This window comes from Anolis sagrei, chromosome 6, assembly GCF_037176765.1.
Source record: "Anolis sagrei isolate rAnoSag1 chromosome 6, rAnoSag1.mat, whole genome shotgun sequence".
NCBI classification, from domain to species: domain Eukaryota; kingdom Metazoa; phylum Chordata; class Lepidosauria; order Squamata; family Dactyloidae; genus Anolis; species Anolis sagrei.
In genome coordinates, this window is record NC_090026.1 from 105778713 (window position 1) to 105801576 (window position 22864).

The 22864-nt window shown below is 39.2% G+C and overlaps 2 protein-coding genes across 4 annotated transcripts in view; both read right to left on the minus strand.

Annotated features, from left to right (window-relative positions):
- CUBN (cubilin) overlaps window positions 1-7026 on the minus strand; it is a 162008-nt gene extending 154982 nt beyond the window's left edge. The window contains exons 1-2 of the mRNA XM_067470574.1: window positions 6920-7026; window positions 1619-1748 (exon numbers count right to left, since the gene is read on the minus strand). Of these exons, the coding sequence (XP_067326675.1) occupies window positions 1619-1748; window positions 6920-7026 (237 nt within the window). The remainder of the gene's footprint in view (window positions 1-1618; window positions 1749-6919) is intronic.
- A 3123-nt stretch (window positions 7027-10149) lies between these two features.
- Window positions 10150-22864, minus strand: part of TRDMT1 (tRNA aspartic acid methyltransferase 1) — a 32164-nt gene continuing 19449 nt past the window's right edge. For all 3 annotated transcript variants that reach the window (XM_067470319.1, XM_060782343.2, XM_060782345.2), the window contains 6 exons: window positions 22360-22429; window positions 21183-21266; window positions 19988-20343; window positions 17712-17769; window positions 14826-14955; window positions 10150-10683 (listed from right to left, as the gene is read on the minus strand). In XM_067470319.1, the coding sequence (XP_067326420.1) occupies window positions 10583-10683; window positions 14826-14955; window positions 17712-17769; window positions 19988-20343; window positions 21183-21266; window positions 22360-22429 (799 nt within the window). In that variant the 3' untranslated portion in view covers window positions 10150-10582. The remainder of the gene's footprint in view (window positions 10684-14825; window positions 14956-17711; window positions 17770-19987; window positions 20344-21182; window positions 21267-22359; window positions 22430-22864) is intronic.

Below are 22864 nucleotides of genomic sequence, written 5' to 3' on the forward strand. Positions count from 1 at the left end.
GTTGAAAAGCTTGGGAAGGATAATTCATTTGTTTAAGAATATATTTTAAATAAATTATATTTATTATTTGAAAATAAACGTTTTAAAAGAACACAGCAATATAGCTTTTCATTTTGGAAAAAAAATCATTGTTTGAGTCCACAGTGCTCTCTGGATGAAGGTGAACTTCAACTCCAAAACCCAAGGTCAATGCCCATCAATCTCTTTCAGTATTGTCTGTTGGTCATGGGGGTTCTGTGTTCCAAGTTTGGTTCAATTCCATCATTGTTGGAGTTCAGAATGTTCTTTGATTGTAGATTATCTATAAATCCCAGCAACTACAACACCCAAATGACAAAATTAATCCCCCCCTAACCCCACGAGTATTCAAATTTGGATGTATTGAGTATTTGTGCCAAATTTGGTCCAGTGAATGAAAATACATCCTGCATATCAGATATTTACATTACAATTCATAACAGTAGCAAAATGACAGTTATGAAGTAGCAATGAAAATTATTTTATTGTTGGGGGTCACCACAACTCAGAGAACTGTATTAAGAGGTTGCAGCATTAAGAAGGTTGAGAAACACTGACCTATGGGTTGGCTGCTTTCTTTAGCTTCTCTGTATTGTCACATATTCCTGCATACAACAGTGCTTTTCCTGTTGCCTAATTTTTTTTCAGTCACTATAGGGAGGTGTTTGGAGCAACTGTGTAAAGAAGTTCCACTCATGACACTTGTACTAGTAGTACTGCAAACTAGAGCTTGGAAAGTGTAATTCCTGGGATCTCACATCCCCACCTCCCCCAACCGGCATGGCCACTGGCAACACTGCAGACAGAATTATTGAATTTCCAAGCTACACACATTAGATACAATTTTCAAATACACTTGGAATCATAGAATCATAGAGTTGGAAGAGACCTCATGGGCCATCCAGTCCGACCCCCTGCCAAGAAGCAGGAATATTGCATTCAAAGCACCCCTGACAGATGGCCATCCAACCTCTGTTTAAAAGCTTCCAAAGAAGGAACCTCCACCACACTCCGGGGCAGAGAGTTCCACTGCTGAACAGCTCTCATAGTCAGGAAGTTCTTCCCAATGTTCAGATGGAATCTCCTTTCTTGTAGTTTGAAACCATTGTTCCGCATCCTAGTCTCCAAGGCAGCAGAAAACAAGCTTGCTCCCTCCTCCCTGTGACTTCCTCTCACATATTTATACATGGCTATCATGTCTCCTCTCAGCCTTCTCTTCTGCAGGCTAAACATGCCCAGCTCTTTAAGCCGCTCCTCATAGGGCTTGTTCTCCAGACCCTTGATCATTTTAGTCACCCTCCTCTGGACACTTTCCAGCTTGTCAATATCTCTCTTCAATTGTGGTGCCCAGAATTGGACACACTATTCCAGGTGTGGTCTAACCAAGGCGGAATAGAGGGGTGCTATGACTTCCCTGGACCTAGACACTATACTCCTATTGATGTAGGCCAAAATCCCATTGGCTTTTTTTTTTTTTTGGTTTTTTTTGCCGCCACATCACCTTGTTGGGTCATGTTTAATTTCTTGTTCACACTTCAAGGATCAATTTAAAATTTTAAAAAATGAACGAAAGCAGTAGGATAAAAATCAAAAGGCTTACCTGGCTCAAAGTCTCTGCAAGGTCTTCTTCGTTAATTTTTATTCTGCCTTGTGATCCAGTTCTGAATTCAATATTTTTGGCAGAGCCAGCATGGAAAACTAAATTGCCCCTTTCTGAGGACATGCGAGGCCTGGTGTGTCAAGGGAAGAAGAAGACACATGGTGAAAAGTTCTCCAGAGACTTTAATAAACTTAACTCTATATTCAAACCACCCCATCAAAAAAGATCAAGTGTTGCACTAAGAATGATGCTTACTGTTCCTGATTGATCTCCCTTTTCAGTCTGTTTTTTCCAGTAGAATCAGAGCCATAATTGAATCCCGAAATAATCAGCAATGCCACCAGAGTCCAAGGAAGAGAGTCCAGATACACCATTGCTCACTTCCAACCTTCTTAAGACTGAGCAAGTGAGTTAAAGTGAAATCTATGTTATCTTCAAGGATTAACTCAGTGCCACGTGTACTTTGCTCTTGAAGAAGACCTTGCATATTCACAGATCTGCTTCATCAGCTTTCTTCCCTGTGCCCGATCACTAGGAGTTAGGAGAACTATGGATTATTTATTAGCTGGGAAAAGCCACTTGTCTGATTGGTGGTGTTTGAAGGAGCAAATCCTGGGACATATGCAAAGCATATGTTTTCCAAGATATATTTCCCTGGTGGAAGACACTTGGTCATGGTCCAAGTAAGAGCGGGGGCACTTCGAGTTTCCTTTACATTGGGAGGCAACCTCCTTTCAGACCATGGGATCAACCTCATTCATACTAAGGCTGCCATAGATATATGTATTGTTGTATTTTCCCTTAAAAAATTGTAATTTAATATGGAGTCTTGGGCCCTCAATACTTCCCCAACCTGGTTCCATTATGACTTTTGGACTGCAACTCCCAGTGGCTCCAACTAACATATCCAACGGAGAAGGCTCATTATGTCAATATGTTATGCTTCCAGCATACACTGAGAAGATGTCTGAGTGGTTGTGGGAGAACCCCATTTTTCTTTTCCTTCAAAGCAAAAATAGCTGGGGGGGGGGGGGAAGGTTGAGCTAACATATCCTATACAAAATGTCCCCTATTTAAGCCAATAAGAGGAAGCTGCTTGCTGCTCCCTCCCACTGAGTTCTTCCAAAAACCCATCATATCTTGTATCACTGACCCAGCAGCATGCAATGCCATTGTATTGTTCAGACTAATGAGATGCAAATTAAAATTTATCCACATGAGCCTGGTCTTCCAGCCTCACAATGGTCCTTCTCTTCTTTGAATAACTGGAGTTTCAAGCGCATGTCATTTGTTTGGGTGCCAATGTAGTGTTGAATCCACTCTGGAGTTTAGTCTGAAGTTCAGAGGAGCTATTTATTCAACTTAATTGAATGAATTCAATGAATATGTTGAAAAAGGTAGGTGTAGATATAGATTAGATCACACTGGTAGCAAGACATGTGGTGGACGAGGAGAAAACCAGGGCTGCAAACTAAAGACGCTGTAAGTGGCATCAAGCAAACACAAACACAAAAAATAAACATTGTGGAATAAAGCTTTCCCCCACCCATCCTGCTTGTGCCAGAATGTTAAGTTTGTAAACATTTGGCACAATTTTAGAGTTGAAGGAAGAAGGAGCCAAGGACAAAAGGGGGAAGCTTGCTTGGAGCTTAATTAGATGAAGGACAAAGTGTTGGTAGGAAAGGAACAGATCAGGAAAGCAGGCTCTGGAGTGGAAAACTGTGCCTCTCTGTACATCTAGCTTCAACACATGTAAGAAATTGTTTTCAAGTGGTTTAAAATAGCAGTGCCATTGAACATTTCATTGTCAAACCACTCTTCCCTGACCCCCACCATCCAAGACCATTGAACAATGAAACATTATAAAACATGTGCGCATACTGATGAATAGAACTGACTCAGGCAGCAATGCTTTGCCTTGATCTGCTGCTTTCCCCATAGAATAGTATGCTGGCATCACTGGAAGAGCCTTCAAAAGCAACTGGCTACCATGACTATAGTTTAGAAAACTAACTTTTGTGGTCTACAACTCCCAGAATCCCCCTCCAACATGGCCAGGATAGTGGTCCAAGGGCTAAATCCAATTGCTAGTATCAGTTAGAACAGATTGACTCAACTAAACAGACTGACTCAATTGCTTTGCCTTGATCTCTTGCTTTCACCATAGAATGGTGAGCTGGCATTACCGGAAGGTTCTTGAAAAGCAATTGGCTACAATGAATATAGCTTAGAAAACTAACTTTTGTGGTCTACAACTCCCAGAATCCCTCTCAAACATGGCCAGGATAGTGATCCAAGGGCTAAATCCAATTGCTATTACCAATTAGAACAGATTGACTCAATTGAACTTCAGCATTGTGTATTCCTGCATAGCAGGGGTTGGATTGGATGGTTCATGTAGTCTCTTTCAACTCTAGGACTGATTTTCTAAGTTATCATTGATTAACAAGGGAGTCTATCCCATGATTAGGGCAGTGGGGGGGAGCACCATATTACCACAGTGTTAAGTCTCATAGCAAAATTCCTTCACCTGCAGAATTCTCCCAAGGTGAAAGTTTACTTTGATCAGGCATCAAAGATCATTAAATCCTTTCTGAAGTAGCACTATACAATGATTTCTTCTTTCAGTTATTAACTACAGGACTATATTAATTACTCACATTATATTTAATTATACAGTCATAAATAATGGTTAAAGGAGATATGATAACTCTGTAGTAGAGCACGTACCTTTTATAAATAAGGTTCCAGGTTCTCTAAACGAAAGGGTCACATAGCAATGCCTTAGTTCAGTGGCTCTCAGCCTGTGTGTCCCCAGATGTTTTGGCCTTCAACTCCCAGAAATCCTAACAGCTGGTAAACTGGCTGGGAGTTTTGGGAGTTGTGGGCCAAAACACTTAGGGATGCACAGGTTGAGAACCACTGCCTTAGTTTTGGATTCTGAAGAGCTTCTGTCAATCAGAGCAAACAATGCTGGGCTCAACAGACAAACGAGCTGTTATAAAACAATTACCTTTATTTATGTCCAGAAGTCTATGTGGTATTTGTGTAGCATACAGTCAAACAGCTTGAGTATTTATGAGGTGAGCTGAAAGTTTAGTTCTCTCTGTAGAATGCTGAGAGGGGAGTTGGGTCCTAGTGTAAAAATATATTCAGAACTGCAGGAGTGTTCGTGTTTTTCAAAAAATAATATGTGACAGCACTTTCTATTGCCATACCATTTCAAGACTCACCAGGACATATGAGGCAGACATATATAAACCTTACCTCAAGTTTGAAGGGTGCTTTGAATGTGATTTCCCTTCTTCTTGACAGGGGGTTGGATTGGATGGCCCAAGAGGTCTCTTCCAACTCTGGGATTATATGAGTCTTGTAAGATACACAATCAAGGATCTTGTGAAATCCTGAAACCTATGGGTAGCTTGGTATGGGGTGGACTTTCGCAGCAAAATGCATTGTTGTGACTATCCCTGTTGTTATGAAAAATATTTTGGAATTATTTAGTCTTATATGGACAATATATGTCAACTTTCCAAAAGTTTCTGATTTCTGGCGGAGATTAACTGATAGAATTGGTTTCTGGTCAACATAGCAGTTTTTTGAGAGAGAGATTTTTTTTTTAGAGTATCATGTTGAACACCAACCCATCAGAACTGGCTATGTTACTGGATAGCTCATGGACCCATGTATCTGGTGTTCCACTGATCAAGCAATGGGTGTCATCTGATCCAGAGTCATGTTGGAATATTGGGAGTTCATGGTGAGCACAGGTATTTCCAAGATGTAACTTGAACAAGTTCTGTTTCCAAATGACAATCAATTATATATTGGATTTGAACTAGTAAGACGTGATAGGAGTATTTCATCATGTTCTAGCTAGGAGCTCCCGGTTGGCCATCACCTCCCCCAGCTCCTTCAGAGTCATCCATCCATCTTGCCCTTGGTCAGCCCCTCTTCCTTTTTCCTTCCATTTTCCCCAGCATAATTTTCTTTTCTAAGCTTTCCTGTCTCCTCATGATGTATTGGTGATATTAGCTGCTAGGATTTGCAGTACATTAATATCTGAAGACCTACATAATAATAATAATAATAATAATAATAATAATAATAATAATATACTTTATTTATATTCCGCTCTATCTCCCTGTGGGGACTCAGAGCAGATTACAGTATACACATATATAAGCAAACATTCGGTGTCTTTTATACAGTGAGCAATGACATACAATACACAAAGGCAAAAGTTTCCTTTTCCATCTCTGGTGTCTAGAGGCGGTGCTCAACTCTGACCATGGGGAGATGCTCTTATTCCATTTTCCATGCCGAGGAGCCTGTTGTCCCTTCTGGTCATGTTTTGCTGGCATGGTTGCAGAGTGCCTTTTACCTTCCTGCCAAGGCGGTACCTATTGATCTAATCACATTACATGTTTTCGAACTGCTAGGTAGGCAGAAGCTAGTGCTGACAGTGGGAGCTCACCCGAATCTGCAGCTTCAAACTGCCAACCTTTCAGTCAGCACGTTTTTTTCTGCGGCCATTACAAAACAGTACTTGAACAATTAATAATAAAGGCAGTTCAGTTTGGCAAATATATTTCAAGTCTACTGATTTGCTCTTGGGCCATACCTCATGGACATTCTGAGTTCTGGAAAAAGTAACATGATTCTATTACTTAGAATAGAATCACAGAATTACTTAAGGCATAGACATAATGTTCTCCATCCTCAAATGTTGGACTGAGAAATAGGAATATAACATCAGAAGGAGACCATTGTATAATGGCTAAACCTCTCCTGGTAAGCTTTTTTCATGGCATGCCAGGAAACTATGTGGATGTTAATCAACAATAGTAAAAACTAAAGCCAAACCTGGCAGTTACATAGAGCTTGGAAATGTTGCCTTTGGTTGATTAGGTGATTGCGGGAGTCCCAAAAAGTATTTTTTCCAGTGTTTACTCTTGGAAACATGTGCTCATTTATCGTTTAACAATCTATCCTCAAATGTGCACCAAAAGAAGATAAATTCTCATTAACTATAATTAGACACCCCAAAATTGAATGGTAATTATTTTGTGCGAAGAGTGATATTGCAAGAGTACAAGAGGAATAGCAGGGTTCAAACTCAGTTACTCATACCAGAGGATGCCTGGTACATCCACTGCTAATAAGAATGAAATCAAAGTCACCATTTGGTACACTCATTCACTGATCTGCACATTTTCCTTTCTATTATTATGAGGGGCTACTGTCTTTGGCTTTACCCAGAAAGAAACAAGATAGGAAGATTGCATTTATTCCACATACCCTCCACTGATATCAACACACTTCTTACATTGGTATTCCAAGTTCTGTAAGCCTTGCAAAAGGAAGGATTTCAGTTGTGCCTCAAACCAGTCATCTGTAACAGCCATGGCATCAGAAATGCTGTGAAATTTGGTACCCTTGAGGTGTTTCTTCAGGTTTAGAAACAGACGATAGTCGGAGGGACCTAGAATCTGGCGAATAAGGTGGGTGGTCAACTAGCTGGAAGCCTAGCTCCACCACTTTTGCCATGGTCACTTGTGCAGTGTGAGCGGAAGCATTGTCTTGCAGAAACGAGATGCCTTTGGACAGCTTGCTGCACCTTTTGGCCTCCAGAACTGCCTTCAGTTGGTCCAAAAGTTCAGTGTAATACCTTGCATTGATGGTGGAACCATTTTGAAGGTAGTCCACTAGCAGCACACCCTCCTTATCCCAGAACACAGATGCCATCACCTTGGTGGCTGATTTTTGCACCCTGAACTTCTTTGGATGAGGAGAACCACAGTTCCTCCACTCTTTTGACTGCTCCTTTTTGACTGCTCCTTGGTTTCAGGGTCATACAAATAAATCCAGGTCTCATCCATAGTGATCAGTCAGTTCTTATCAGTCCGGAAATGCTGACAAATGGATTGGGAAGTTTTCACTCACATTTTTTTTTCTGATCTGTTATCAAACATTTGGGGACCCACTTTGCAGAGAGCTTCTTCATGTTCAAATGTTCATGGATAAAGACACAAACATGATCACAAGAAATCCCCATGATGTCTGTTATTCCTTTAGCCAAAATTCACCAATTCCCCAGTATGAGGTTGTGCACAGCGTCAACCTTTTCTGGAACAACAGCCACTCTTGGTCATCCAGGATATTCCTCATCATTGGTGCTGAAGTGGCCTGTTTTAAATTTGACAACCCAGCTCTCAACTGAATATGAAGGGCATTGATTCCCCCAATGTCTGCGACATATCACCATGAATATCCTTCACAGACTTTCCTTGCGGAAACAAGAAATTTATCACTCCTCTGCTCTCATTTGCTGTGAATATCACCTTAGACACTGCCATTTTGTTTTCCCGCATGCCTAGATCACTCTTGCCTTAAGCTACAAACACAAAATTTTGAAAACATACATTAGACACATAAGCTTTTAATGTGATGTAACAAAACAAAAACAGGGCATTGATTCCCCTGAAACAGAAAGCCAAAGACTTATCAGCTGCCCCTCATATTATTTAACCCATTAACAATTTTGGTGCATTTTCGTTTCTCAACCATGTAAGTAAAACATTGTCTGTCTAAGAATGCCCAGAAGGGTATGGGTCTACATTACCAATGACAAAAGTTGGTATTGATTCAGAACTTATAAGCAGAAACCACAAGAGCACTTAAGAGGTTTCATGTATCTGAATAGCAAGATATATTGGACATCTAATGGGCTTTGATTTTAAACAAACTTACACAGGAAACCAAGCTGAATTTGATATTGAGAGCTCAGTCTGCTACAGGGTGAAAAAGAAATCTAAACAATTGTGTAATCCATAGATGAAATATGGAAAGCGGAAAATGAAAGCAGTATGTCAGACAGAAATTAATTGACAGATAATCTACTTTGCAGATATTTTACTTTGGGAAACTGATGCCCATAAACACAAGCTAATTATAGATTTTAGCCAAAAGATTTAGATCTGTCTCCATCTTGGATGTTAAGACTCCTTGGGACATGACTGGCTGGAAAACGTGATGAGAATTGATTTGTGACAGGAATACCTGTGACAGTGGATTGACTATGGGTGCATCCATTCCATTTGGTTTTCCTTTCCTTATATCCAAATCCTTCTGTGACCTTAGTCTTAGGTGTTTGTACTTCAAGAGCTATTGATTTTCTAGACACAAAGAGTCACAGAGCCACACACATATATGCAGACTTTTCAATATGCTTTGCAATTTTGCTCTGATTGTACTGGTATCTCTCTCTTCTGTGCAGATTATAGTGTTTTGGTTATATAAGTAACAGCACTCACATATATCCATTAGAAATGGAATAGAATATCTCTGTACACCAGGTAATATTACTTGTTGACCCTAACAGCACTTTACCATCTCAGAGAGTCATCCTCCACCATCCCCCCCCCCCCCCATTACCAGTACCTGATCCCATTTCAAATGAATTCGAACTTGGAGTATCCCACATATAATGCTTCAGTTTGAATGAGTGCATTCACCCATATTCAGGCTGAATTAGGATTGCAAATTCTCTTTCTTTTAAGCACATCTTCAGCATCTATATGGTACTCATGTATAAAAAGGTTTTCTCAGTACTGGGAATAGCTATACATACTGCTTTTGCTTACAAAAAGGATTGGAGATCATTCTTTTTCAGCTTGTTTTGAAATAATTCACCAACATTTCCAAATGTCTTCTTATTCAGGGTGAACAGAAGTTGAAATTTGGCTAATCTGGATGCAGGAATAAGCAAAACCAACAGATTTTCTCATGCCTAGAATGTGCTAAGCTGTACTAACAAATCCCTTGATGGATTGTCACCTTGTCGTGGTGAGGGGGCTTGCGTGTTCCAATGAACCTGCGGGCGTAACCACTGAAGTCATGTACTCAGGGGGGGAGGCAGGGGAGGTTCCAGACCAAGCACAATCCAAAGACCTCAACTGCAGATCAGTGGAAGATAACATGGTAGGCAGTACAATGGCTGTGAAGGCAGAAGAAGGGTGCAACAGATTAAGAAGCCACAGTTGTCCTGTTAGCCATGCCACTGTTGGGACCCTCACTCTGTGAAGACTGTGTGTTGATCGGCTGTGCACTGACCTTCACACATTAAAAACCTCACAGACGCACAGGCATCTTCCAAGAATTTGGAAGGCCATCATACTTGGACAACGAGGAATATTAGCAAACTACAATTCCCATTTGACATGTGATGACAACTATAGTGATATTTAAAAGGAAAGACTGTGATCTTATCCAAGATATTAAAGATTATTATGGTTTTTGAGTGTCTATTATTGAGCATTGGACTAGGACTTTGGGAAACCAGGATTCAAATCTCCACTCCACCATAGAAACTCACTAGGTCAGCTTGGGCAAGTCTCAGGGTGGTTAAAAGTCAGAAATGATTTGAGGTACACAGCATGTATGACTATTACTCTTACATTTGTTTTATTTAATTAAAAAACCAGTCCATTCTTTCACTTGAGCTTAGATGTAACTGAGATGTCTTATAATCAAATTTAAACATTTTTTTATTGTAACATTGTAATTTCAAACCACAGCTTTAGTGCTCACAAATTACAATATAACATAGTCAGTAACAGCTGGTATTGTCATAAATTGTATGACAACTAAATAAGATGGGAAGCATCAAGTCTAAATCCAACTGCTTGCCATCACAAAAGTAAAACCAGTGAATCCATAGGATTTATGTGTTACCTTAAAATTCAACAATTAATTTATTCAGTCAACTCTAGGTGGAATTAACAATTGGATTTGGGATTTTTTTTTCTTTTGATAAACACCAGAAATGGAAGCTAATCACATTAGCAGACACACAGATGCATCACAGTGATCACTTTTATTCCATTTGCAAGGATTCAGCTGGTAGTCTCTTGTTGAAGGATGCATACAAGATAGATCTTCAGGCCAGGTTGCATTCCCACATTAACCAACCAGTAATGAGATTAATTTAGCAACTACGTGTATGTTGAGACTATTTCCAAGCAGACGGTATTGCTGTTTTGTGGTTACTTTGTCAGGAAAACCTAAAACAAAACACAATTGATACTTTAAAAAACAATCAAATGCAAGGCTATTACCTATCCTCTCAATCATACAAATGCTCACAATTCCAAATCCAATGACTGGTTATTGCTATATATTAGTGGTTCCCAACCTTTTTTTGACTTGGGACCACTTGACCCAGGTCCAGTTTGACCAGGTATCACTTGACCAGGAACCATTTTGACTAGGGATCATTCTCCAATATGAATACCAAAAAGGGTTAGAAATCAGTTTTTGGTCAACTTTAGATTCAGTTTGGTTATGTAGGGGAGTGAGTCAGAAAATTGCATTGGATAGACCACATCAGCTCTAGTTCCTGATGCAGAACATATGCCATCCAGTAATCACCATCTGCTCACCCACATAAAACCATATTTAGTGATCTTGACCTCACGTGATAGTACTAATATTTCATGAGTAGTCAGCCTCTCTCCTCCCAACATTGCTTTGGAACTATAGTTGCTTTGGAACTATAAGAGGGTTTTGCGAGACCAGTCACTCTTGTTGCCACATAGTTTCGAGGCAACAGTGTAGTAATAGTGAGGCCACAGACCATATTTTTCTTCTTGCAGATCACTGGTGGTCCACAGACCACAGGTTGGGAACCATTGCTATATTTGTATGTCAATGTAATCCTATAAATGTCTACTTTGAAGTAAGTAGCACTCAGTTGGAAAACTTGGAAGTGTTGTGCACGAGATTGATACATAGAGCTTGGTGCAGGAAACAAATTGAAAAACTAACATATAAAGTTAGCCTAGGAAAGGAAGAAATCAAAGATGCATTTTAAGACATCTGGCAGTTTTTTTCTTGCCTATGTTATTTGTTTTAACTCTGGATTTAATTATGACTTGATCAAGCAATTTAATGGCTTAGTGTTTTTGAAAAATATAATACACAAGCCACCAATCAAGATTTGAAAGAGTAACTATATTTGTAGTGACTGACAATGGTTTATATATCAAGACCCATCAATTAAGAATTTGAGTTTTGTTTTTGTTTTGTTTTCGTGTCAGGAGTGACTTGAGAAACTGCAAGTCGCTTCTGGTGTGAGAGATTTGGCTGTCTGCAAGGATGTTGCCCCAGGGAAGCAAGGATGTTTTGATGTTTTTATATCATCCTTGTGGGAGGCTTCTCTCATGTCCCCGCATGGGGAGTCCGAGCTGACAGAGGGAGCTCATCCGCGCTCTCCCTGAATTTGAACCTGCGACCTGTCGGTCTTTAGTCCTGCTGGCACAGGAGTTTAACCCACTGCGCCACCGAGGGTTCCAAGAATTTGAGTGAGAAAGACAGCTGATTATAATTCTATTTGTAAGGGAGTAACACAATTTAACAATGAGAATAAGATAAAGGGATACAGAACAAGATTTTCTGTTTATTCTAGAAATGTATATCCAACTGCATAATATTGCAGTTTACATCCAGCCTTATATGCAAGTATATACAACAGTATAATTGATTTGAATGCATCTTGCTCCCAGGCATGTGAGTTTACAATTATATTGCAAGTCCTCCATTTCGTTAAGTCTGCTCCATGCCCCACAGGAGTAATTTGAAATATCAGCCTGTCCTTGGCACAGCCCTATTGAGGGGAAAGTCCTTGGTTTCCTGCTGTTTCATATCCAATGCACACAAAGTATGTGATCTCTGAAGTAAGGGAAATCCAGTATGTACCAGATTGACTCTATGGCTTTCAATTTAGTCAGCTTTGCTCCACTGAAAAGTGGTTCATTCAGGAATGTCCCTATTTTAGGGAACAGCTTGTCTTGCTTGCCATTGCTTTGCTCTTTGGCAAAGAATGTGTTTGCCTTGTTCGGAGTAATTTTTCTCCCTGTTATATTCACATCCAGTGAACTGTGGCCAAACTTGATTGAAGTCCTAAATGCTGTGCTCTGAAAAGTTGCAAGTGAAAATGGAAAAACAACACCTTCTTAAGCCTTCTCTTTTGCTCCTGTACATTTCAATTTTCTCCTTACTCTTTTGCCACCAGATATTAAGACCTACAGTTTTCAATATTGGCTTTGCTGACTATGGGTGATCGAAACTGCAGTCCAAGAACATCTATAGGGTCGTATTTTGCCAACTCTATTCTATCCTTAGAAAAATAATTAGATCAAATGTTGTCGAAGGCTTTCATGGCCTGACTGCTTCCTGCCTTACTGCTGCCTGCCTGGGGGATCCTTTGTTTGGAGGTGTTAGCTGGCCCTGATTGTTTCCTGTCAGGAATTATCCTAGCTATCAGTATTTAAAAAATCAAGACACTAAATAAAAAGGGACACGCAAACAACAGGGGAATTCCTGACATGAAACTATCAGGGCTAGGTAACACCTCCCAACAAAGGATTCTCCCAGGCAGGAAGCAGTCAGGCCTTGAAGCTTCAAGGACATTAAATGCTAATCAATGTGGCCAATTGCAACATTCACACTTGCTTCAAGCAGACAAGAGTTCTTTCTCTCGCCCTGGACATTCCACAGATATATCAACCTCACTTGCCTAGTTTCCAAAAGAGCTCACAACCTCTGCTTGCCATAGATGCGGGTGAAACATCAGGAGAGAACGCTTCTGGAACATGGTCATACAGCCTGGAAAACTAACAGCAACCCAATTAAATCAAGGGTTCAATAAAAAACCCTTTTTGAATAGTCTGGTGTCACTCTGTTGAAAGCTAAACGCAGGTGCAAGAACATGCTGGTCAATCTTAATGGTGTTGTTTCAACAATCTTAGGAGACCTATTATACTAATGACAATAAAGCAATTAGAAGAGTTCATGACCCTATATCACAGCTACCTCTCTCACATACGAAAGGAAGGGCCACCAATAAATCTCTTCCTAATCTCCAAAGAGACTAAATTGTGGAGATGAAGTGCTTTATGCTCTTCAAAATATACCACAAAGTGGACCATAATTTAGAACTGCTACAGTTATTGCTAGACTTAGCTACATAACCATATTGTCATGTGGTTAGTATATAGGATGTGACTTAAAGCAATGCACATGCCATTATTTAAAGGCCTGGCCTCTATTTCACAGGGTAAATTAATAGAATTAAGTACCTTGAGGTTCCAGCAACAGTCATGCCAAATTCTCTTTACAAGACCATGGAACTAGTTATAATGTAGAACATTTGCTGGTAGCAGCCAAATCATCTAGTGCAGTGGTTCTCAACCTGTGGGTCCCCAGATGTTTTGGCCTTCAACTCCCAGAAATCTTAACAGCTGGTAAACTGGCTGGGATTTCTGGGAGTTGTAGGCCAAAACACCTGGGGACACACAGGTTGAGAACCAATGATCTAGTGCCTTTCAGTGGAAGAAAGCAATTGTTCTCCTATTCCAAATCATTCTTCTGCTTGAGGCAAAGGACAAGATGACACCACCTCTCCATTCCTCATTCAGAAGCTGATTGGGATGGCAGTTGATCTGGATGGCATTCTTCACAACATCCCGACAGCAGATTAGTTTAGGGCAAGGATCCCCAACCTAAGATCTGTGGGCCGATGCAGCTCTCCAAGCATGGAACACCTCCAAGGTCGCATACCCAACCCACACTCTAAATTTTAGACAGGGTTACCCTAAGTCTGAAATTACTTCAAAGCACACAACAAGAATCCTAATTAACTTGACTATCTCATTAGCCAAAAGCAGGCCCACACTTCCCATTGAAATGCTGGTAAGTTTATGTTGGTTAAAATTGTTCTTCATTTTAAATATTGTAGTATTCTTTCATGTTTCTTTCTGCACTACCAATAAGACAATGTGCATCCTGCATAGGAATCCGTTCATGTTTTTTTCCAAATTATAGTTCAGCTCTCCAACAGTGTGAGAGACTGTGAACCAGCCCTCTGCTCAAAGAGCTTGAGGGTCCCTGGTTTAGTGAGTTAATCATGTAGCACTGAATACTCTCCTTCCAAAAAGGAGAGGACCATCAAGAGAGCAGAAATTCATGGTTGAGATCCCACCCGTGATGTATTTCAACACAAACAAGCATGTCCAGAAGACTTCAGAATAAGATTAGCCCATTTTTTTTCCTGGCAATACCTTCATTGGTATTGGAAGGCACTCTATTTTGCCCACCCTCCATGTAGTTGATATGTGCATATGTATTAAATAATCAACACACGTACCAAATTCTGAAGGAAATCCATGTAGATTTGCTATTTCTCTTGGGGTAAAGTACCGCAGTTTAAGCAATGACAGCTTCATAAGCTTCTCCTCTTCAGATAAACTCTCAAAGGATTTAAATACAGATTCAAGCTGCAGATAATAGAGAAGTTCAGGGTATATGAGGATTTTATAACAGTCTTTCCAACCTGCATTACTCAGTGGCTTGTAAGAGCCCCGAAAAACATCTTCAGCAAAACTGAGCTGATATTCTTATATCCCACCTTAATAATAATAATAATAATAATAATAATAATAATAATAACCTTTATTTATACCCCACCACCATCTCCTCAAAGGGGATTCGGGGCAGCTAACATGAGGCCAAGCTCAAAAGTTACAATACAGCAAAGTAAAATACAACAAACAAGTAATAATATCAAAATAAAATGCAAACAATAATTAGTATACAATAAGCAAACACAAACGTTTCTCCTAGCTTGTGATGCAAGATGGCATAGAAGGTTTTTAAAAGCACAATACAGTTAAAACTCTTAGTACAAAAGTTAAAACCACCCTGAGTTCCCTCGGGGAGATATGTTGGGATATAAATAATGTATTATTATTATTATTATTATTATTATTATTATTATTATTAAAATAATTAAACTAAAGTTCAGTTTTTTAAAAAAAAATCCAAGTTAAAATCAGGATTAAAGACATTTTAAATGAAATAAAATAAAGTACTACACATTGTTTATGAAAAGTTCTATATGCTGCAGTGTATCAAAAATCAAATATAAGAAGGGAGTTTTACATCTTGGGAACAGCCACAAAACAGACTCTTTCTTATCGCCAAAATGTGCCTCCAACAAAATGTTAGGACCAAGAAACCCATAGAGGGAGGGTATAGTTTTTTAAATAGTCTGAATCCAAGCTGTGTAGGCTTTAAGAATAGTAGGGTTTGAAGTACTTTGAAGAGAAGACCAAAGGTGTAGCTTAAGTTTCTAAACTAAAGCTAATCCTTGTGGCTTGATTCCGGGATCCACAATGAATACCAAAACCCATGGATGATCAGGTCCCATTATATATGATGGTATAACCAATTTGTTGTAAAGCAATGTTGTAAAGCAACAGCAAGATTATCCTTCTGGGCAGATAAACCAGGAAATCTCAACTGGATGCCATGAGGGCCTTCCTCCAGGAGCAAACCAAGAATGGGCAACTTGGAAGTCCCTGAACAGACTCAGAAGTGGAGTGGACAGAGTTCAAAAGACAACTTGGCTAAATGGCACTACAGTGTTCCCTCACTTATCGTGGGGGTTTCGTTCCAGGACACCGCACTTCTGAGGTCTCTGGCCTCCACTGGACGTAAATATTATATATATATATTATTAATATTTTTAAAAACCCGGAAAACAGCAAGTCCACTAAAAGCGAACCACGAAGTAGCGAGGGAACACAGTACCTTGAAGAATCCTGCACCTTATGCAACTGTGGAGCAGAACAAACAACTCTGTATCTATATGCTAGTTCACAATGCCTTGCCTCATGCACGGAGGAAGAGTTGTGTAAAATTACAGTCGCTGTTGACTGATTTGGGTCTAAAATTATTTAGCCACTTGTGCTCCCCCTGTTTTAACTGTTTATACTTATTTATGTAATGCTTTTGACACAAAATAACTAAATAAACCAATTGGTGTCCTTTATATAAAATGCTATATTTAAAAAAAAACCACACTTTCATGCCATGAATCTGTGGATACTGCATGCCCTAAAAATTTCGACAAACAAATCCCTTCTGCACAGAAGCAATTTACAGGTCCCTCACCCCCATTTCTCACAGCTTAGCTAGGAGATGGGAAGAAGATAGAAATCTGATATCTGATCACAAGAAAACCTGTGATCTCATTTTCTCTTATCTGCTGGAATGACATGTGGGGGGTCTATAGTTCAGTTTTATAACTGTAAAATAGCTCTTTCATGGGTTCAATGATGTACTGTGCACAGTGCAGGTTTCTATGACAATTTCCTTCAGTGGTGAGAAACATCACTAAACACAAACACATCACATCTTTCCCTGATGCAATTTATATATAACAGTTAGGGCTCAATTTTTCTGTTGAGTTGATCACAAAGTGTTGCTTGCAATCTAACTCAAAAACAGCACAATACTCTTATTCAAAAGATAGCATGCGCCCTAAAACCTGAACTTTGTGGAACAGCTTAAAGGGAGTCCAATTCTTTAGAGCTTTAAACAACACAGCCCTTGGAAGAGCTAGCAAAATGTCTTGTCTGCACTGCTTTAGGTCCAAATATTTGCAGAGAGTGTAGAAAAAGTTGTGATTTATGTATGATCTGAGTATCAGGCTAATACAAAATTCTATACTAGTCCTCCTGCAAAGGAGTTCCTATGACTTTGTTGCAATTCTTACAGAACAGTGATTCAAAAACTGTTCAGATTACTTACATCCTTCTTTAACTGACTGATTAGCTTTATCTATTGCTAATGTTTAAATAATTACAGCAACAGTTTAGAAAACTATCACATTGTCTTGTTCATATGACAGGTTGATTTCATCACTTTTGATTTTTTTTCTTTTTGTTGGCCAAACTGTAAGACACCATGGTTACAGAAACTAAAATGAATGAACCCTGTAGTCAAGGCAAATACTATAGAAAATCCTGGGAAATAAGGCTAAGAAGAACAATGTAAAGTGTCAGGGTGCATCTACACTGTAGAATAAATGCAGTTTGATATCACTTGAACTACCATGGCTCAATGCTACAGAATCCTGGGAATCATTGTTTATGAGGCACAAACATCCTTTACCAAAGAAGGTTAAAGATCTTTAAAAACAGACCTTATGCTGAACTAACCAAAAAAACTTATAATCTGGATATTATACCTGGATATCTTCCTCTGTCTGCAACACTGAGCCAGTTCCTTCTATATAGTGCCCATACCTTAAAAAAATCAATTAAGATACATACATTAAGATTCCTCTGAGACTGCCAATATTGATGTGTACACAGTTTTAAAGGACAGCACTCAGAAATAATAACAGCTGTCTGCAAAAGGTATTATTTTTCAATGTACCCAGCCTGAGGACTATATGATTGGGTGGTGTAATATAAAATAAAATGACATGCTTTGCATCCATTCCAAATGGGTCATGTTCCCAAATGCTGTAACATGTACGCACACTGATTTCTTTTATCATTCATAATCTAAATCCCACAACTAGTTCAAACTAAAATAGAATCACTGAATCATTATATTTTGCATTAAGTCTGGCTTACTCGAATCGGGACTTAACATGGGATTTATACCACTGTTTCATTTCAAAAGACTCAGACCAATGAACTCAAATAGATGCTGCTCTTCATCAACGTGTTGGTTTCAGAAAAGACCAAAATAAACAACCATCAAATGCCCATAGTTAACAACAAGGAGTATTTTCAAAATGATGGTATCCCTCTTACGAAACCAATGTGGTTTTATGTGTAACCACATGTATTCCTCAGTCTCTTTCAGGCTGGCATTTAACTTAATTATAGGAGAACCAGAATGTAAGAAACAGGCTGAGGTTACTTGATAAATACTATGTAGGCACTGGCTGAATAGGCTGCATGGAGGGGGGATTTAAATATATTTTATATATAGCAATATATATATAGATCTATAGATCTATATAGATACATATAGTAAAAGTATACATAAGAGCAAGTAGTGAGTTCTGGACTAGGACATGAAAGAAGCAATGAAACTTGTAATATTCAGCTTAAACAATCCCCAGTCTGACTAATTAGATGTAAATGCATTTAGGTAATTTTACACTTGGACATAATGGGAAGAACTCTTTATATTTATTTTCAGCATTTATATTCTGCCCTTCTCTCCCTGAAGGGAACTCAAGGCAGATTATAAAACACACATACATGGCAAACATTCGCTGCTGTTAAACAGACAGGACAGACAACAGAAAGAGGTATGACATCAGCATTCCCCCCTCCCAACTTTGGCATCCTGGAGGTTGTGCTCAATTTTGGCCACAGGGGGTGCTGTCACTCCTTCCTCTATGATGAAGAGCTTTGATCACAGACTTACTCCTTCCTTTGATTACCGGCATTTTCTGGTATTTCTTTTATGGTAACTCCCCACTTAAGTGGTGCCTAATTTCTCTACTAGCTCATGGCTATTTTCAAACTGCTTAGGGGGATAGTAAGCTGGGCTGAAGGTCTGATGCTCACCCTGTCCTGGGCTTCAAACTGCCAACCTTTCGATTGGTAAGATCTATTGCTGCTGGTGACTAACCAGCTGTGATAAAGCCTGGCATATTTTATATAGAACATTTACAATGTATCTTTATTTTTTAATTAAGAAATCTAATAAATTTATTTATTTATTTATTTGCTTTATTTCTATACCGCATTTTTCAGCCCAAACAGGCGACTTAAATGAGCTCTGCTGGCTTCTTATTAAATTTAGCAATGCCCTAGACTTGGGCCTTAGTATCCTACCTTGTAGTAGTAACAGTATAATGAAGACTAATGAGGACTGGCTGCCAGTTTGCCTCCAGGAATGATTTGAAAGTGCTGGTCATGACTTATAAAGCCCTATATGATTTAAATTCAGGTTATCTGAAGGTGCATCATGCAATTTAATACCACTTAATCTACCATGACCCAATACTATGGAATCATGGGGGCTGTAGTTTGGCGAGGCACCAGCACTCTGTAGTAGAGAAAGCTAAAAACTTTACATAATCACATCTTGTCTTGAATGAATATGCATTGACAACTGAATTTGAAAACTATTCAATAACTTATGTAAACCTCACATTTGTGAAGAATAGATTCTCCAAAAGCTGATCCATAAACAGACATTGGGAAGCTGAGGTGGGTGTGCTTGAAGGCTAACACTTCGTGAGGAGAAATATGTTCTAGTTTCTGCTAACTTCTACACTGCCTATAATCCAGATTATCAAAGCAGAAAATCATATTATCTGCTTTGAGCTGGATTATATGAGTCTACACTGCCATATAATCCAGTTCAAAGCAAATAATCCAGATTTTATATGGCAATGTAGAAGGGATTGTTACTGTTTTAAGCACCTGCAAAGAAGAATGTTTCTCCTGGTGTATAGATAATAATTGCTCACACTTTTTCAGAGAAACTTACCCTTTTGTGAAGCATGTGGATCTCCTACAAGAGGGTGTAACAATGTCTAGAAGGAGAGCATAGCGCAGCAAGGATTTGGGTAGCAAGAAGTACTGACTCAGTTCTTCTCCATCCCCTTGAAGGAAATTCCTTAGCATTTGCAAAGAGGGATTGTTGTCCTGTTGCTGCTTCCTTTCCAGTTCCTCCTCTGTTTCAAGCTTGAATAGGAAGTCCCTCTTTGAAGAATGTCCATCATTATCATCAGAACTAGAGACTGTCTCTTTTGTAGGCAATGGGGAACCAACTTCCATCAAACCTGCACTACATCTGGGCCTCTCTGAATCGGCCTGATCTTGGTTTGGGAAATCTGTTAGGATCTAACATTGAATAAGGAGAAAGGAAAGAAGATATTGAACAAATGTACATCCTCTGTAGTTCTCTGAACATTTTATCAAGCTGTTTGGAATGAAATATTATGTGATTTATTTCACTAAAAACTGCATGTACAGTATATATTTGAATAGTACCCCATTCTGGGATCACTTAACCTACAATCCAATTGCTAGAGTGGATCTAGCAAATCATCTTCCAAAGACAACACTTAATATAAAATTCCATTGGTTCAACTGCTTTCTTCCATCCAGCTGGATATAGCAACTGGATTTGGACCAAAGATTTGGAAAAGACCACAGGCAGTTGTTGTGGAAACAAGGATTGGTGGTAAAGCTTTAATGGTGACACTTTTCCCCCATGATAACTCTTTCAGGAGTGAATTTCCCTTCCAAGGGGTAGATTTCTCTCATTTCCCATTGTCTCACCCTTGTTCTTAACTGTGAGTCATTTGTAAGTTTGATGTTTGTAACTTGGGGACTACCTGTACAAGGGCTATCCACTTCAACCCCCAGCTATAGGTTAGCTTTCAGAAACACTAGTTGATACAACAATATGTAATGATTTTCAAATGAACTGTAGTCTCCAACATCCCAGTGAGAATAGATGATGGGTTGTAGACCTACACATTTGAAAGGACCAAGTAGGATGGTTTAAACCATAAGACAATAGGATTTTTTAAATGGAGGAATTAAAAATACAACTTCCTACTTAAGTAGGTAAAGACTGTCTCCAAGCTGGTCAGTCACACACACTCAAATTGGAATTGGAGGCCAGGATGACTGAAATGCTTATAGTTGTTGAAATAGTAAAAGGATTGGCTCACCTTGCCAGATACATGAAAGGGAAAAGGTTTGGTCTGAAGGCGTGCAATCAAGAAATACCTTAGTCTTGCATTTGGGATGCCAAGCTACCAAAAAAAAAAAAAACCCAGTGAGAAAGAAATACGCACTACATTGGCAACAACTGTCAAGTTATCTATACAATAACACTACCCAAGTTGACTCAGGTTTTCCCTAGTATCACTATGACGCAACTGCCATACATTTTAAACAGCCTTGTTTGGAAAAAGAAAACACATAGTGCTCTGGAACCTTTTTAATAGGTTTACACTATATACGTATTCAAACCAGAATGTGAAAGGTTGCTTTGTGCCAGAACGGGATGTAGTTCCAAGATTCTGCAACAGCTATTTCTGATATACATCATTGCTGTAGCATAAGCTTTATTAGATTTCTGAGCTTTCTTCAAAATGATACAGAAAAGGATATACAGCTGTGAAGCATACTGACCCTTTCACTGATGGGCTCCAGCATCCCCTGACAGCCAAAGCTAGAACGATGGGCTTTCAAATTAATTCTATGCAGACTATATCTGGCTGATGATCAAATTCCTCATCTCTGGCTACATGGAATCTTGGATTGCCTTGCATCAAGGAAAGGCCAAGGGTCATACAGAGCAGAAGTAAACAATATCCAAACCTGCAATCCTGGCCCATCTCCTTCCACCTATAGTTATGAGAACTGTGTAAGTAGTTTAGTAACAGAAGGCAATTCAGTCTCCCAATCTGTTCTCAGCTTTCTGATCTTTTTTTTAACATCCTCAAACTGCCAAGATATGTGAAAAGTATCTAACACTGAGTAGTAAAAGTTGAGTTTTTCTCTACATTAGACATCTGCTGATGTTAGCCTATGATGCCAACAAGTAGTTCATCATCCATGTGCCTTGGGGCAGAGGCTCAGCTAGGACAGGGATCTAACACTGAATTGCCAACTCCCAAACCAGACTATGGTGGTTTCTTCAGTGATAATGGAAACAGGAGAAGGGGGCAGGGTTAGAGGAAGAGCAAATGGATTTGTGTTTGCTCTACTGGTATATCCTATCTCATATGTGGATAATGTACATGCAAACAAATGTGGTGAAATCTTAGGACTGTTGGACTGCAATTTGGAAGTGCCATTAAGCTAGGAATATTTTTTTTTAAAAAAAATGAGATTACTCACGCAAGTTGGCGACAACAGAAATTCTTGATATGTAAATTCACACTTTTCAAGAGTTTTTATAAGTTCATCTCTGGCAGTAAAAATAAGACAGAAACATACAAGTCATTGTGCTGATGGCCTGTCTAAAGCTGTCCTGTTTACAATGGGCTGGACACTGATTCAGTGATATTTACAGTAGTAGACCTATAGAAATCAATGAAATTTAAGACGCATTAATTTCAATGGGTCTAAGCTGAGTATTACTGAAATCTAGACCCAGACATATATTTAAGTTAGTTAATTGTTACATTAACTCTCTTTGCCATGAAAGCTGCACCTACTACAACTCTGACAGAGAGCCATGAGACCTCTGCTTAAGTTTATCTCCCACAGAAGATACCCCAATGCCTTAATTTAAAAAGCTCTCACTATTATGAAGTTTCTCATAATACTTAACTGCACCCTGTTCTCATGGTCCTAAAATTTTGAAATGGCATTTCCCCCAGTCAATCTTTCCCTTCCTGAC